The sequence below is a fragment of the Falco biarmicus genome, chromosome 2 (genome assembly GCF_023638135.1).
Source record: "Falco biarmicus isolate bFalBia1 chromosome 2, bFalBia1.pri, whole genome shotgun sequence".
Classification (NCBI taxonomy): domain Eukaryota; kingdom Metazoa; phylum Chordata; class Aves; order Falconiformes; family Falconidae; genus Falco; species Falco biarmicus.
Window position 1 is genome coordinate 73497676 of NC_079289.1, and position 18161 is coordinate 73515836.

General features: G+C 47.6%; 1 protein-coding gene across 1 annotated transcript; it reads left to right on the forward strand.

The window, feature by feature from the left end:
• The first annotated feature begins 1022 nt into the window (after positions 1–1022).
• On the forward strand, positions 1023–13374 carry SHOX (short stature homeobox). The gene is made up of 5 exons (XM_056329581.1): positions 1023–1563; positions 4884–5092; positions 9475–9532; positions 9623–9711; positions 11106–13374. Exons 1-5 carry the CDS (start codon positions 1290–1292, stop codon positions 11349–11351), a joined length of 876 nt encoding a protein of 291 aa, XP_056185556.1. The 5' UTR covers positions 1023–1289; the 3' UTR covers positions 11352–13374.
• The last annotated feature ends 4787 nt before the right edge of the window (positions 13375–18161 follow it).

An 18161-nucleotide genomic window follows, 5' to 3' on the forward strand; every position in this document is an offset into this window, starting at 1 on the left:
GCGCAGAGGCGCTAGAAATGCCGGCGCTGTTATCTGGAGATGAATTTCAGGCAGCTATTCAAGCGCATAGAATAATAATAATTACTCCAGGAGTGCAACAAAAATAACAGCAGCCTACCAAGAACAAGGTGGGGAAATTATTGTCAGTCCTATTTTAAATCCGGCAGGGTATGTTTCGTTGGGAGAAAAAAAAAAAAAAAAAAAAAAAAAAAAAAGACCATTTAATGCTCTATTTGTCGTGTACAAACTCTCCTGTTAACAAATTATCCCTTTGCCGCACGCAGCAGGATAGCGCTGCATCCAAAGAAACATTTTAGATTTCAATTTTCCTCAACAGTACCTTCAGACGACATAATAACAGTAAACAAGAAAACAGATCCTGCGATGTTTACACGCATCTGGAGAGCCCCCCTACCTATGAATGCACACACACACCCCCGGCCAAGCAACCCCCTCCAAAGCCCCCGAACACACCGACACGGATCCGAGACACCTCGCAACTTGTTTAACTGCAGCACACGTCCCCCTCCGCGCATCCACCCACCCACAGAACAGGCAACACTTAACGCAGCATTCTCGGTTCGCCGGTTATTTTGACCATTTAATTAAGCGAAATTAGCTAAATAGAAAATCAGGTAGAATTTCCAATGATTACAACAAACGCATGTCTCCGGCTTTTTTATTCATTACCTTTTTTATTGAACACTCATTTTCTTTTCCTCTTGACAGCGATACATTTAATTGCAGGAGCACAGTTATTTGATTAGCTGTGGGTCCGTTTTTACTCACAGTGTTGCCACGCACAGGATGTCCTTACAATCAATTAAGTCTTCCTCGACTTTCATTTCTGCAACCCATTTACAGAATGCAGATACCTATTTTCATGTTTTCCTCTCCCTCCCCCCCCCCTTTATTCCTCTCTCTTCCTCTCTCTCTCCCCCTCTTTTTCGCTTTTGCCTCTTTGCCTCCCTAAATCAAGGTGCAAAGATGCCAAAGAGTGATGAAATGAAAAGAAAGCCAATTGCTGGACTGAGGTGGGGGAGATAGCTGCTAGGAGTCCGCCTGCGACTATGGAGCAGTCAGTAATTGCTGGAGACAGGGAGAGCTGGGGGTTGGGCTGAGGTAGCCATGTATAAATAGTGTGATCTCAAATTGAAAGGCATAAATAACAGCAGGAGTGATCTAACCCTATACAGCCCATCTTCTACGTGCAAAAACAGCGTGCGGAGGACGGCCACATCTCCGACTGAAAACAAGTGGATCTCTGTGGATAAGATCACCGGGCAGCCATGGAAGAACTTACGGCTTTTGTATCCAAATCTTTTGACCAGAAAAGCAAAGACAGCAGCAGCGGCAGTGGCAGCAGCAACAAGAAGGAGACGATCACGTACAGGGAAGTTTTGGAGAGTGGGTTGGCTCGCTCTAGGGAGCTTGGAAACTCTGACTCTAACCTGCAGGACATGACCGAGAGCAGCAACCATTGCCCGGTGCATCTTTTCAAAGACCACGTAGAGAGCGACAAGGACAAACTGAAGGAGTTCAGCACGGGCAGGACGGCGGAAGGTAAGAACGGGGCTGGGCGCCCCGCACCCCTCGCCAGCAGCCCCGGCCCCCTCCCCGGCCGCCCCCGCCGCCCCCGGCCCTCCGCAGCGGGGCCAACGCGGTCCCGGGGCCCCGGCCCCGGCGGGGCTCGCCTCCCGCACCCCGTCTGCCTCCTCCGGCCGCCTCCCTCCCGCAGCGGCGGGGACGGGGGCTCGGAACACAGGCGCCTGCATGCATAACGCGAACGTAGCCGTGAAAAATAAGTCGCAACTTCGGTCCTCCCCCCCGCCAGCCCCCGTTCACATCCGAAATCGATCCGGTGCGTTAGGCGTTCATTCACCCGGGGGAAGGGGGCAGCGCAGGACGTCAGACATTTTTGTCTATCTGTGTATTTTTGTACGAGGAAAGCTTGTCCTGGGAGTTTTAATGCCTTAGGAGACCTGTTCTTCCTGCTTCCGGGCCGTCAGGATGCTGCTGCTTCTTCTGGGAGAAAGCTGGATGTGGAAAGGGTTCTCCCAGGACATGGTGCCTTATGTCGGTCAGCCCGCCCTGGCCAGAGGCTCCGGCCGGCGAGGAGGAGGAGAAGGAGGCTGAGGGGAGCCTGGCTGTGAGGGAGCTGCCCGGGCCTGGGTGTAGACGGAGCATCCCTGCGGAGACAGGCACCGGCCGGCCCTGTCGCCTGGTCCCTCGGTCCCCTGCCTGCCCTCACCTGGGCCAGGGCAGCACCGCATCCCCCCGGGGTGCAGGCACGGCCGGCCGAGGGGCATTCCCTCGCCATTCCTTAGCGGAAAGAAATTAAAATTAAAAATAATTTTTAAACCAAGCTAGCTAAAAAACCCGCACAGGCTCGCAGGGGAAGGAGAGAATCAAAAGGGAGGGGGGATTAGAAAGTTGAGAAAGTGTCTCTAGGCAAGTTAGACAGGTGGACCTGCCTGGGGAGCTACTGGCTAGCTTGGGGTAATAAAAAACGGTTAATAGGTTGGGGAACAACAACCAGTCTTTCAGCTGTTTCCTACCGTTTGATCTTGTTTAATATAACATTGGACGAAAGGCAATTCAATTTACAGCCCAAACGCTTATTTAATATCCTCCTCTCTTCCACCCCCTCCCCAAATAGAAGGACGGGGTATAATCACATATTCGGGTACCCGTGTTTCTGCACAAGCCAGCACCACTCAGCGCTGCTGATTTTCCTTCTCTGGTCGACAGACTGTAAAACGAAAGGGTTCCGTTCAGAGAAATCCTTTGCGGAGGAGATGGTTTTAAAAAAATGAAAGCAGGGCATGCTCCAGGAAAAAAAAAAATCTAAAAAAAAATCATAATACGAACGAAAAAAAAATATCTCTGCTACTCTCCCTTTTCTCTGTGTATCGAAATTCTGTCTTGTATGTTTAGCTAATCTAATCTATGGAGAGGGGCTGGCGGTGGGGGTGAAAGGGAGGAGTTGGAAAGAGCTGAGATGCTTGTGACAGTTCAAATTCATGCCAGGTTTCACTCTAATTTCATCTGATTCCAGCGTTTGATTTCGGTTCCACCGATAAGCTAGTTAATATTTTACACCTATCACGGACGTGCTGTAGCCTCGGATCTCCGAAAGGAGACAGGGCTTTTGAACGTGCCTAATTTTCCCTAGGCATTTGCTGGGTTAGCACCCTTGTCTTTTCATAGGGGTTCCCCTTACAGGAGAAATGCCAGCAAAACGCCATTAAATCCAACCAGCGAACACCCCCTTCCGGAGGCCAGACCCTTCCCAAAGTTTCATGCAGCCGATATGCAGCCGGGAATCGGAGACGGGGAGCCCGGAGGAGCGATTACGGTCAGGGACGGATTTCATTTCGGAAGTGAAAACGAGCGCTTCGGCTTGGGTCCCCCCTTACTTAAGCACGGATGCTTAAGTTCAGGATGTTTTATCACGTTCAATTAATTTACGATTTGCAGTTAGTCATTTGCATTTGGGGATGCCACAAAGTATATAAGTTAATATATATGTGCATGCGCACATTTGTGTGTGTGTGTACATGTACACACACACACAAATACATATATAAAATTCTGCATTCGATGAGGGAAAACGGATTTAATTCGGGATCATCTGCAGATGTGGCTTCCCCCCCCCCCCAGCCCCACACCGCCCAGAGGTGAAGCAGGACAAAGGAGGCCGCCGGAGCAGGCTCGTCCCGGGACCCCTCCGGTGCCCCCGCCGGCTACGCACCCCGGCCGGTGTCCCGGGCAGGCAGGGGATCCAGGGGAACCGGCTCAGCCTCCAGAGGTGCCTCCTGCTCCAGTACTTCTCCTCTTTTCGTTAGTCTGATTTAAAAGGGGGCCGGAGCGTTAGACAGCTGGGCATTAAGGCAAAGAAAGAAAAAACCCAGAATCCAAAACAACAACAAAAAACCAACCAAAAACCGAAAGAAAGATAATTTGCCATAGCAAAAGAAATCATCCCCCCCCCCCCGCCCCCCGCAAGACAAAGCAGGGCAGCTGTTTCCCCCCGCTGCCTCCCCAGCCCTCTTCCCCCCTGCCCGGGACAAGTGTGCACAGCGGCTGCCTCCGGCCGCAGGCTCGCCCCCAGCCCTGCTGGGCTCCATGAGAGCTGGCGGGGGGGGGGGGGGGGGGGGGGCGCTGTCCTGCTGTTTTGGAGGGGCTGGGGGGCACCCATGGCCCTTGAGCCGGCTCCCCCGCGCAGGCCTGCCGCCCCGGGGCGGTCGACCGGCTGGCAGGTATTTTGGGGGAAGGAGGGGTGATTAGGGGATGGACGGACGGTGTCGGTCTCAGGCCCGTGGAAAGTTTGTTTACGAGACAAATATTTTCACCGTGGCTTCCCCGTGACAGCGGTGGGGAGTTTCTTGCATAACCCTCTTTGCGAGAAAACGGTAACGGAGAAACCTCCTTCCCCCTCCTCTTCCCACCGCCTAGAAGTACCGGGGGGCGGCGGTTTTCCTACCAGCCCCTTCCCCAAACTGCCTGTGCCAACAGGCGGCACGGCTTCCTCCTCACTCTGGAAAAAAAGTAAGATTGTATATGTATAGAGAGATTTTTCTGATGGGGCATCAGCCAGGCAAGGCAGCTCGGCTCCCCCCTCCCTCCCTCCGGCCGGCGAGGTGCCCCCTGCCCAGCGCGGGGCTCAGCCCGACCCGGTGCCCGCTCGGCCCGGCCCCCAGCCCCGCTCGCCCCTCCAGCCTGACGGGGCCGGCTCGGGGACCCCCCTCCCGCCCCCACAGGTTGCACTGAGTTTGGGGACGAAGAGAGGGGAGGGGGGCACCCCTGCGTGCTGCAGAGAGAAACTTCGAGGAGGTGCGAGGGGAGGCTTAGTGTCGTTTTCCCCTTCCCCCTCCCGGCAGGGATCTACGAGTGCAAAGAGAAGAGGGAAGATGTGAAGTCAGAAGATGAAGATGGACAGACCAAGCTCAAACAAAGGAGAAGCAGAACCAATTTCACACTAGAGCAGCTGAATGAGCTGGAAAGACTTTTTGATGAGACTCACTATCCGGATGCCTTCATGAGGGAGGAACTAAGCCAGAGGCTGGGACTGTCTGAAGCTAGGGTTCAGGTAAGAGAAAGGCTCTGTTCCTGGAAACGTCCTCACCTCACTTCCTAACTGCCAGCGGATCCTAGCACAGTGCCCCGTTTCATCCAAAGAGGGGAGGTGAAGGCAGAGACGACACGTGTGATGGGGAAACTGTTTGCAACTCCGCTGTACCTGTCCTGCCAAACGTAATGCTGCTCTGGGAATATCTGCCCGTGCCTTGCATTTCCTAGGAAGGCGCTGTAACTTTTTTTTTTTTTTTTTTTTTTTTTTGTGGTGATGGTGGTGGTGGCCGCGTGTGTGGTGGTGGCAATAGCATTGAGAAGCGCCTAATAACTGAGCAACCCGCTGTTTCTAAAAAATAATTATATATTTCCTTGCAAAAGTGCCATTAACTCTTCCTTAATCCTCACTTTCTTCCCCCTCTTTCTTTTATGGGCCTGTTGTGGAAAAAAAAACCGCCAAAAAACCCAGAAAACAATCGCAGTGAATAAGGCTAGACGATTTGGGTGCTGAGGGACAGGATTAGGCAGAGCCGGGGGGAAGGTGCCCGCTCTGATTCGCGAGGCAAGCGTATGAATGCAAGATACCCATCTGGTAGAGGTCCTCCTGTCCCTCCCATCCCGCTTCAGATACAGCTAAATACCAATTAGCCTTCGAAACCTTGAAAATAGGTCTGGGTTGCTGTAGTTCTGGGGCCATCAGAGCTGCCTGTTTGGGTGGCTCTGCATCGATTATTTTAAAATTCAATTTTCGGTTTGATGCAGGGGAAAGATACCCCTCCCTCCCTCCCTTCTCCCTTAAGCCAACTAGGGAATGTCTCCCCAAACCAGATGTTGTATAAAAAAACTAAACCCTAGAAAAAATTAGTAAGATCAACCTGTGGCTCTCTGAACAGGCCTAGAGGAGGAGAAACCTGAAGGGAATCCCTTCTTGGGTTGTAACTCTGTGTTTGGCCTAACAGACCCAAACCAAACCAAAACCCAAGAAGAAAAAGTCACCAGGCCAACCCCTCTGCTGAACAAAACGCCTTCACACCCTGGGGATAAGAGATGTGCATGCATACGTATATCGGCCTATAGGTACAGGTGTGGGTGTGCTATGTGGCCATAGGTAGATGTTTCCACGCCTGCCTTCACCCCCAGGGTGCAGCAGGAGAAGGAATACAGCCCCGATCTATAGTGGGGACAGGGGTCGGCTTGTCCCCCTCTTTAAACGTGACCCACTGTGGAAAGCGAACAGGCAGGACCCCAGGACCCTGCTCCTCCCAGACCCCCTCAGCAAGCCTCTGCCCGAGTAAGTGGCTATCTCACTCTAAACAACTGCCTCCTGCAGGGATTTCCTGAAATAAATAGTGCAGCTAGGTTGTTTTCTTTTTTGTTTTGTGTTTTTGTTTCCTGGGGGGGGTGTGGGGTTGGTCTGTGCTGTTTCTTTTTTATTCTTCTTTTTTTAAAGGCTTTTTTCTCCCCTCAGCTCCTGCCTCTCAGTATAAACCGAGCTGGGCGAGGGATGGTGTTGGGCACGTGCCTTAGGAAGGGTGGCTTGCAGGGGATATTGCAGGGGTTCAGAGTGCTGCTGGCCTACTTTCTCCTGGAAGATTGATCTAACCACACCATATAAATTAATGAAAAGATTAAACTTTTGCTGAAGGGGACATCAACTCTTATGTCATCTTCCCAGATCTTCTTACTTGGGCTCTGTAATATCTTTCCAAGGCCTTGATGTACTGTTTCTATAAAAATAAATTACTTGTAATTGAATTCTGCACTCTTTCTTTCAAGTACTTTATTACTGAGCAGCACCTTAACAGGATGTTCATAGTTACAGGAAAATTGGTCCTTCAAGTACTTACAGATCTTAAAACAGCACAGGAAAAAAAAAAAAAAAAAAAAAAAGAGAGAGAGGAAGTCTGATGCAGGCAGAGACTATGAGAGAGATTTTTAAAAATTAATAAATTTAATCATCTTACAAAAGAGGTTTGCATGGATGAAAATAAAACTATAAATAAAAGAAATATCAAAAGAGAAAAAGGAGAAATGGATAATTAATTAGGGAATGATCAGTGAGCTTGATATCCATTAATAAATGGAAACGGAAAAAAAGAAGAAAAGAGGAAAAAGGAAAGGTTGTGGTTTGTTTTTTTTTTAATACTTTCAGAATTGTTCTCCGATTCCTATCTGAACCGCTTGTCCCTTGCTGTTAAAGGATATAGTTTCAATTTAGTGTGGAAATTTGCTGTAAATAAATTGAAGCTCCTATGGTAGCTAGTCCTTATTAACCTTTTATTTTTAGTGTTGTACTGGAAACTCATATCACCCAGCTGTCAGGGTTATAATTGAAAGTTATGAGACCATAGTGAGGAGCAGGCAGTAATTCAATTACAACAAATATCTTTGGGTTTATGGTGCAGGGCTAAATTAAATGTCATTATTCACTGTCTCTAATGGAAATCAAAAGGAAATCAGATTAGAGCATTTGTGAAAGAAATCACTGAGTGATCCTTAATGAAGAAATAACTGTCTAAAACAGTGTACTGTGCTTTACTTAGCATATTCATGACTAATTGGAATTGATCGTGAATCACACCAAGCCTGATTTATTATCGCTTAACGCAGTGGCTAATTCATCACTTTTATTCCTCATAACCTTATTTTTTCATAGCTAAAGGGAAAGGGCACTTCGTTTTCCAGATTTAGATATAATTTCTGTTTGAAAGATGTTCTGATTTGCAAGAGAAGTTGTTTAAACGCTGCTTAAATTCCTCCTGACAATTTATACTACTTTGGCGGCGGGGGGTGGGGGGGCGGGGGGAACACACACAAGGAGATTTCCTGCAAGGATTTACAAGAGTAAAAAAAATATGTACTATTGTCGCTACAGGACGATGATATTTTGCATGCTCGTATAAAAAAAAAAAATCATATATAAATCCCAAACGGCCCGGTTAGAATGAGAAGCGTTGCATGTCCTAAATATTTGCGTGTTGTTCGTAGGGAAAAATAGGCTTGTTGCGGTGCTGGGCGTTTCAGGGCAGGGGGAGGCAGCGGTGCCCGGCCAGCGCGGGGAGGGCTGCGCTAGGGGCGAGCCGGCGGGAGCGGTAACGGGAGCGGTAACGGGAGCGGGAGCGACCGGTCGGTCCGTCCGCAGCCGCCCGCTGCGCGCTCCCCCCGGCCACCCTCGGCAGGAAAAATGGTGCGCCAAACCAGAGAAGGCCAATTCCTACTTAAGAAAATCACTGAGTTACCCGAGGTAATTAATGCCTTTGGAAGCCTTTCTTTGCACTAATTACTCCGTTGTAAATGACCATCATTAAGGCAATTGAAGAAAGCTTGAAGGGAAAATTTGATGTAGGAAGTGCAGTTAGTATTAATTAACCGTATGATCTCTTGGCAAGTGCAAGAACATCAAAGGTTGTAGGTGTTTACTTAGCTACCAGATTTTATCAGCGGTCAAAGTCAATGTTTGTCCATATTCGCTAGGCTGTTGTCAGGACAGGGGTCCGCAAAACATTTTGGTCCGCGCCTCTGACGGTCCTTTGGGGAAAGCTGATGGTTTAAGCACCTTGGAAGGGGAGAAGTGATGAAGGTTTGAAATGCCCTGGAAAAGAGGCAGGGGAGGTGCAGCGGCAACTGCAAATTCTGCGCTTGTTTGAGTCCGAACGGCTGGAACTGGGGCAGGATTATTGGATTACAGGCGTTTCTTGGGTAGGGGCATAAGCATTTCTTTACATCCCAGCCCACAAAGATGTTGCTCTTCTCTGTCCAGAAGTCTACAGGAGCGGGTTCTGCCTTTTTTTAACATTTGGGGAACGGGGAGTGATTCAGACCCTTTTGTGCAAGTTCAGGATCTCGCATCTTCTCGGAGGTCTTCATCGTGTCCGAGCCCAGCTCGGGAGAGAGCAGACGGTCCGGTCGCCCAGGGACCGGACCCCGGGGTCTGACCCGGCCCACGCTGGCTGTCCCCGGGATGTTTGAGGTGTGACTGGAAAGGGAGCGAGGGTCCCACCCAGCCTGCGTGTGTGGGCTTATTCGGAGTGTGTGTGGGAGCGGCCCCTCGCTTCGGACGGGCGGCACAAAGACGGCCACTGCCCGCCCGGGGGACACGGGCGCCTCTGATGTCCTGTGTTCAGCTCCCGCTGAGCAACCACTCGAGAGAGCAGGACACCCCCCCCCCCCCCCCACGCCCCCCGCCCCCGACAGCCCCACGGAAGCACACGGAGGGGCTCACTCCGCCTGGGGCTGCGCTCGCCCCCTCGGCTGCTCCCGAGGAGAGACCTCAGCAAAGTTGTGCCGAGTCCCTCGCCTCTGCTCTCCATCCCCAGCCCCTGAGCCAATCCTCTCTTAGCGGCTGGCTAGTCTACCTCCATTTTTTGTTGTTTTGTTTTTGTTTGCGCTTTCTTTTCGCAGGTCTGGTTCCAGAACAGGAGAGCAAAGTGCCGAAAGCAGGAGAACCAGATGCACAAAGGTGGGTCAGGGGTGCGGGCCGGTCAGAGGGCGGCGGCCGCGGAGCCCCGGGGCGCCTTCCCCGCTCACTCGGCCCTGTCTCTCCCCGCAGGTGTGATCCTGGGAACCGCCAGCCATTTAGACGCCTGCAGAGTGGCCCCCTATGTGAATATGGGAGCCCTGAGGATGCCTTTCCAACAGGTAGTTAGCTCCGGTTTTATTTTCCTTTCCCCCGGCAAGCTCCGACCCCTTTCGTTTGCACGGGAGGAAGCCGGACACGTTTACAAGTGCCATTTATACAGAAGTTGGCACGTATTAAAAAACAGGCTGTAAAACTTCGTGCAGGAGCCCCCACCCCCCCCGGCTGTCGGGAGCTCAGCGCTCCTCGGGCCCGGGGAGGGGGCCAAGCGGGGGGTCCCGCTGTCCCGGGAGGCGTCACCACCGGTGCTAAGCCCCCCCCTCCCCCGCCGCCGTGCGACGTGCTGGCACACGGCCCCGGGGCCGCCCGCAGACGTGGCAAAGGCGTGCTGGCCTCCTGGGGGCGCATCGCCTTCCCGGGGCGGGGGGGCCTGGGGGGCGCCCGGCAGGCCCCCCCCGCAGCCCGCGGTGTCGGGGTGCCAGCCGCCCAGGGGGCTTCGGTCCCCGCCCGGCGCCGCAGAGCACTATGGCAGGAGGGTCTCCCACCCCCACGAGGGGGGAAAACTGTCCGGGCCCCCGCGCTGTCGTTCTCCCCCTCCTCAAGCGGGCTGCCGAGGCCTGGCCGTTCCCGAGGGAAGCGGCCGCCCGGTAGGTGCGGGGGCTTTTCTCCGGTGCGCTGCCGCTGCGCAGGCCCGCCGGGACCGGGGCAGCCGGCGGGGCCCGGGCCCTTGCCCCTGTGAGGCGCAGCCCCCCGGGGGGAGCCGGGCCGAGGGGGATAACATTCCGTCCCACTTCAGCCACCCCCTCGCCGCCACTCCTAACTCCCCCCCCCTCCCCCGCTTTTTTATTTTTTGGTCAATTAATCGGGGAATCGATTTTTCCCAGCCCAAAGGGACCCTCCACCACCTTCTCCGCCTCAGAGACACGTGGAGCTGACAGATTAATTGTATTGATTTTTTAAAAGACATATTTGGACCAAAATAATTAAATACATAAATAAACTCTCCCCCACTCCTCCCCGAACCTACCCGGAGCTGAAATCTCTCAGTCAACCCAACGTGTTTGTGTAGGTCGAGAAAGCTCCAAAGCAAACACCAACCCGGTATATAAGGGACCCGTGGCTAAAGAGATTTTAGCAAGGTATAAATAAACATCCCTGAAAAAAAAAAAAAAGCCCATAAAAAATTAGCTATTTAGTACTTGTTGGCGCCTGTGCATTGGGCTGCGTTTTTGTTTTTGTTATTACAAAAAAAAAAAATTAAATACGGGGAGGGCTGGGCACGCCTGTGTGCTTCTGGCCCGGCGCGGCGCGGGGATGCGGGGACGCGCGGCGCGGCACGCCCGGCCCGCTCGCCAGTCGCCCTTCGGGGCACCGGCCCGCGGGAGGGTCGGGGCGGGGGGCGGGGGCCGGGGGCCGGTGCCGCGGGCTGACGCCGTGTCTCTGCCGCCGCCGCCAGGTCCAGGCGCAGCTGCAGCTGGAGGGCGTGGCCCACGCGCACCCGCACCTGCACCCGCACCTGGCGGCCCACGCGCCCTACCTGATGTTCCCGCCGCCGCCCTTCGGGCTGCCCATCGCCTCCCTGGCGGAGTCCGCCTCCGCCGCCGCCGTGGTGGCGGCCGCCGCCAAGAGCAACAGCAAGAACTCCAGCATCGCCGACCTGCGGCTGAAGGCCCGGAAGCACGCCGAGGCCCTGGGGCTCTGACACGCTTCGGCCGAGCCCCCCGACCCCGCCCCGGGTGCCCGCGGCGGGCGTGTGTGTGACCCGCACGGACCGCCGCTCCGCAACCCCCAGCCCCGCTCCTCATCCCCCTCCTCCCCGGCCGCAGGGCGAGCAGCGGGCGCTCCGGGCCGCCCTGCCGCCTCCCCTCTCTCTCTTTTTTCTTTATTTTTGTTTGTTTGTTTTTTATTTTTTTATTATTATTATTATTTCTTTCCCCTTTCCCAAGGTCTGCGAGCGCTCGGCGGCTGCCCTCCCCCCGCCGCTTTCCTCGCCCTCTCGCCCCAGGGACCCGGCGGCCGGGGGGGCCGGGCGAAGAGGCGGGCCCCGGAGGCCGGTGGCGGCCGGTGGCGCTGCGTGGCGCGGCGGGGACCCCCGGCCCGGCTCCCGCCTCGGGCGCGCGCGCACACACGCACGCACGCAGTAAACATGCACCCACCGGTCGGAGGCTCCGCGGAGGATAAAGTAGGTGGGAGGAGAGAGAGCAAGGAGAGTTAAAAAAATTACACAAAAAGGAGGAGAAAAAAAAAAAAAAAGGAAACGATCTCTAAATTATGTTAATCTGTGAACATTGGGGACACTTTGGATTTTTCTGACCCTGGCAAAAGTGATTGCTCCAGCATAACGTCATCTGCTGCTGTCAGTTTTGCTACCTTGTGCATGTGTCTAACTAAACACATTTTGAAGATCAGAAATATATTAGAACGAAACTAAACAAAACAAATAGTAATAATAATAAATAATAAATCCTTGGGGCTGGTCTCCATTAAAGATGACATTTCTTTGTTGCCAACAGTATTATTTCACTGCCATGAATCTCTTCCATCACTGAGGAGCTGCTGCTGCAGAACTGGTTTGAATTTAAATGTGGAATTTCAGATCTGAGGCAAGGCAGTTTTGGTTTTTTTTCTTTTCTTTCATAAAAAAAAAAAGCAGCAATAACAGAAAATGTGTGTCTCAAATGGCTATGTCCTTCAAAAGGAGAAAAAGAGAGAGACTAGAATTTACTAATTGTTAGTGATGACTTGAAAGATGGGAACAATAAGAAATGCACCTGTTTTGCCAGAATCACCTGAACTCAATGAGATGCATTGTGCCATAGAAACAGGTCAATTTTTCATATTTTTTTTTCTCTAAAATGTCTGGATCTTTGACTCAAAATCTCGCTGTTTTACAGGATGTAGAAAGAATGACTTATACAACAAAGATGGACATATGGTTTTAAGTCATAATACTGATGCAGCATTAATTTTAGTGAAATGCAATTAAGTGCAGTAAAGTGCAATACTGTAAATATTATAGATTAAAAAAAAATAGCCGTACTTATTCTGTTAATAACCGATTCTGCAAGAACCATAACTTAAGTCCTTTATGCTCAGACTGGTGCATTGCAGCTCCTTGCCAGAGTGACAGTCTGAGTCTTCTATGAATGGGTAAAGTTATATGTATCACATATGGGAAAAGGTAGATGCCATGATTTCTAGTTGAGTTAATGTGCCATGTTTCTGGGCAGTAAGCTGAAAAGTCTGGTCTGTATGACACTTTCACAGTCATTGTAAGTATAAAAAAAAAAAAAAAGAAAAAAAAAAAAGAGCAAACAACCAACCCACGGAAGTGTTTTGTAGAGGTGGACAAGTTCAATATTTGGCTGTTTAATTTTTGCCTGTGATTTAGATACCAAGTCTTAAGCCAATGCTTAAGCGAAGTCACTACTATAAATCCAGAAAGGATGAAGAGTAGGGAAATAATTTAAATTGTATTACCAAAGTGTCTGGGTTTACTTCTTATGCTATTCACTTCTAATTAGTTTTTTTCTTTGTTGGTTTTTGTTTTTTTTTTTTTTACTTTTTGGTGGGGAGGAGAGAGGAGGGTACAAATATTGGTCTTGTCTACATCTAACAGGATAGCTATTTGTTGCCTTTGTTACCAAGGCCTGTGCAGATGGAAGGTTTTCCTCTCAATAGTTACCATTATTAAACCTGCTTTTTATGTGTCGTTTAGCAATCCATTACTAGTTTTGGCTTTTGCTGATATTTATCAAATCCAAATATTACTGTAGGACAACAATTCATGCTGTAGATAAATTTTAGACACTTGTCTTCTTTTTTGTTTCTCCTTCAAGTTTTGATATTTTCTAGCAAGCAAAATTTCTGGAATGTCAAAGTTGTGTCATTTCCCTTCTATTTATTACATGAGAAGTAGTTGTATTTTGGATTTGCTAGAGCTGATAAATGTTACCTGCCTTTTCTACCTCTCTGTGAAAGCCTAGTACCTTTTTAAAGCGAGGCCAAAATATTAAGGTAGTGTTACTTGTTGCTGAGAAATATGGACAAAAATCTCAGGCAATTAACGATTTCTAATTGAAACAAAACATTACCTGGAAAGTAAAACATTATTCATCATGATGTATGAATTTCTGGCTAAAATAAGAAATATATGGAGTGGTTCCAGCACTTCTAACATGCAGATGTGAAAAATAATAAACATTACTACAGAGATGCTTTAGGCCATAACAAGTAACCTGTTGTACTGGATGCCCACAGCCATTGAAGGAGAATTTGATATACGGTGTCAAAGACTGAAGGCATAGAGCTTTCGATTGAGTGAGGACTGCTTGTTATTTGTACCTGTGATCTAATTATTACCCTTTCAAATCGTCTTTTTAGAGTTTAAGAGAGGCTTATGTGATATTTTCAGTCCTGTGCTGGACTTCCGCAAAGGTATGATTTTCACCCTCAAGCAACTCCATAGAACGAGCTTGTTGAAGCTTTAGGTTTGGGATCTGAATTCTCTCAAACATCTCCTAAATGAGGCTGTGAAGTGCTACTGATTTTAGAGTGTTACAGGATGCATGTACAGTATACGTTCTCCTCATGTTGGAAGGAATAACTTTTCCATCTTTGCCTTTTTACTGGGTACCAACACAGCAAAAATGCTTGTAGATTTCTCTCAGAAATTTTGCTACACACAGCTTCTTTCTTGCATTCAAAAAATAGCAGTAGCATGAATACAGTTCCCTGCTAACATGAAACAAGGCTGGTAGTGTAGCATACATCTTTCCAGAATGAAAAATTCTTACAGTTTCTTTTGATCGCTTTCAATGGATGTCCCAAGGACAGTCTTGCCCTCTGTCATGGAAGGGAAGAAGGTGGCAAGATTTATCAGCTTAGCCTGTTTTGAAGGAGGTACCATAGAACAGCCTGGGGAAAGGAGCAGGGTGTTGCTGTGAATCTACCAAGGTGCTTCATGCTGCTTTTGCATTTCATTTAGCATGAAAAGAAACAAAAAGGTGCACTGTGTGAGGGCTGTAGCTGAAACTGGTTCTGCTTTGCTTATTTCTCAAATGGGCCTATTGCATCAGTGGTAGCATTAAAGCTTTGCCTTGTTTTGGATGATGCATGCAGGTGGCCTCCTCTTCTTGTCATCCTTACGTTGTTGGGAAGAAATGAGGAGTCCTACTTGGGCTACTGTGTACTGGACTGTACTTTTCACTAAGTGTAAGTCACTGTGGCTCCATTCACCTTGTGGAGCTCCCAGTGATCCGTACAAGTTGAGAATCTGGACCAAAAGGTCTACTCCATCTCTTTTGTGTGCAGTCTTTTTTTTTCTTTTGCATTTTTTAAATTATTTTTCTTGAGGAGGTGGAGGTTGAAGACAAGATAGTCAAGGTCCTGAGGTGCTTATTAAAGTTTAAAAGGATTGTAATTGTTTTAGGTTCTTAAGCATGCCAAGCCTCATTTATTGTCTACCATCATCCAGCCTGATCTTTGTGTAATCTTTCATTTGAGAAGTGTGAGACTTCTAAGATCATCAGAACCGTGGCCACTGGGCAAAATTCCCTTGGAGGAGGCCTTCATTTAGTGTATGTGGATTGCTAAAGAATCTTCCTCAAAAGTTTGGTCTGGTATTTGAAAAATAACTTGAATGAATGCCAAATGAATAGTGCTGTTTATAAACACATCTTTAAAAATGGCTTTTTGCATTACATGGGCCCCTTTATAATGAAAAAAATAGTTTGTTTTTTTTTTAAACTGTCAAATAAGCTGAAGTATTTCATCCATTTGTATCAAAATAGCAAGCTGACTCCATGGTTCATTTTTATTGACTTGGAAATGTGTGAAAAAAATTATACTGGAAGTTTTTTTGCTTAGTAGGGTCATATAGATGTAGTGACATTTTGGTTAATATCATAATACTTAGCACTTATATAATGTTTATTTGAAAAGCACTGTATAAATGTTTATTATTTAATCCTCACCCATTATGAAGTAGGTAAGAATTATTATCCCCATTTTTGTAGAAATTAAGGCATATAAAACAAGGGCCAGGTTCCGTCACCCATTGTCAGCACTGAGTATTATTAGTTTTGTTTTTGTAATGTAGCAGCATCCCCCAGGTCATAATCTGACATGAACTTTGTGATGCCAGACACCTTTCAAAACTGTACATAGCAGAAGCCCTGCTCCAAGAAATTTAAACTTCGTACCTGACTTCAGCAGAAGCCTTGAAGGGAACACTGAATGTGTTTCAGAGGGGCTGAATGTGTCTGTGAGTTGTTTCCACAGAACACGAAGCTACTGCCCAATCCTCTGACCCCGTATGTCAGTGGGAATTTAGTTTATGACCCAGCGGGGCCGAGTTGTGGTAGTGCTAAGACTAGAACTAGGAAACCTGAATTCCCAACAGCATGCACAAATTTCTAGAAAACCTTGATTTCCAACTTCCCCTACTATAAATTTTTCAAACAGATCAAGTGTGCTGATGTCAATTCTTTGCATGCTTTATCTGTTATATCTTTTAGCCCTATGCTTGTCTATAAAGTAATAATAAGACATGATTTTGAATTGACATAACATTGACACATTGGGACTGTTGACTCGAATACAATAGACATTGTAGTCCTATGGAAATCCAGATCCCTAAGGCAAACCAGGTTATTAATTTGGTTTTTTTGGTGACAAAACCATGCATGTTTTCTGCTCTTTTAAATGTGCTAGGCAAAATAAATTCTTTTTTTTTTTAACAGTTAATTTTAGTTTTTGGAGACATTATTGTTTTGGAGGTGGCAGGCCTTTTCCCCCTTCAGTTTGAGGAAAATTTTCGAAGTATAGGAAAAATAGATTACACATCTTTCTTAGAAATGTGTTTATTTTTATAATATCTACTATCTAATAATCCAGGTGATGTCCTTGTAACTGCTAATTGTACTCAACTCTATGAAGTGTGCACAACCGATGTGGTTGGAAATTTTTTGTGTTCCTGGTTAAAAAGGATGGTTGAAGCGCCCCACTCCTCATCTGTAAGCAGCCTACTGACCCTTATCATGTTGTTTTCTTTCCCTGATGTGACAGAATTCCCATGGCTAATGAGTTTCCAAACAGCTGTGGCTAACCTAGCAAGAGCTTCTCGTTCGGTCACTTGGAAATCTCTACTGGTTGCAGTAAGACGTGGTAGGGCTGGAGAAGGCCTGGTATTGTTTGATAACTAAAAAAGAAATGCGGTGTGCTACAGAGTGTGATCTCCTCTTCTTAAGAGAAGAATAGAGCCTTCTGCTTTATGACTCATGCTTTTTGTGAAATTGCATCTCTTGGTCACATCTTTAAAAGGTGGAACATGGGTCCCATCAAGGTAACCCAGTGGCTTATATTATACTGGTTATTTGTGTTAGTTGGCCTTTCTAGGCAGGTCAGTGGAAGGCCATAGGTTTCGGTGTTTGAGGCATTCTTCAAAAGAGATATGTTACCAGCTATCCCTCAAATTTTGTTTGTCAGACAGATTTGATGCTAAAAGTTGGTGCCTAATTTTAGTAAATCAGCCTAGAAACTTGCTGATTTCCAATAAATAATTGAAACTTGATGCAGTTCATTAACCTTATATTGAAAATTGATATTTAACTAAAATCAGTTGAAGAATGTAGAAAATATCAGATTTTGAAGCTGAAGATATTTATTGAAAGGCAATACTTTCATGAGTCTAGGCTTATGGTATGTATTAATTACATCAAAGACAGGCAAATATCTCTGTTTCTTTGTATTAATGTATGTGGATGTTTTATTTATTTTTTTGTTTGAAAATTTCTAAATGTGTATTATTTTAATTATGTTGAGTGTAAATTTGACAATGCTTTGCATTTATTTTTATATTTTTTAAACCTGTTGCTTTTGCAAAACTATGAGCAGCCAGTATGATTTGCAGTACCGTTGCATTATTTTGGTTATGTACACATAGTGTGTCTGAGTTTACAGACATTTCAGGGATTGCTAAAATGAAAAAACCCCACAACCCTCCAAAACTAACTCGTCTTAAAAGTTTGTACCCTTTTGTTATTGTGGAAGAGAAAAACAAACAAGCAACTTTTTTTTAGGTTTCGGTTATGCCAGCATGCTCCTACATGAATTCACCAGACATGTTGAGTTCCAGTTTCAGAGTGTATTATGTTGAATCACATGATATGAATGTACATCTTGTAAAAGTGAAATATGAATAAACTTATAAATATTTGTAATCATGTGTTAACGGATACCCAAAATAACTACTACCAAAGGGACTATTAATAACAAGGCATTTCCCCCTGTTAAAACAGAGCTTTTTCTTCTGTATATAGTGCATTTTCTTTTTTAAGCACCTTATTCACTTTCTCCTTGCAAGGAATGAATGCAGTGCATCTTATTTTCTAGCCATTCCACTTACAGATCTCTCATTGGCTTCTCTGTAAGTTTTACAAAGCAAGCTATAGCTTAGTGATAACTAATCAGAAGCTGCTTTTGCATCCTATCTCCCAGTATGAATTATTTT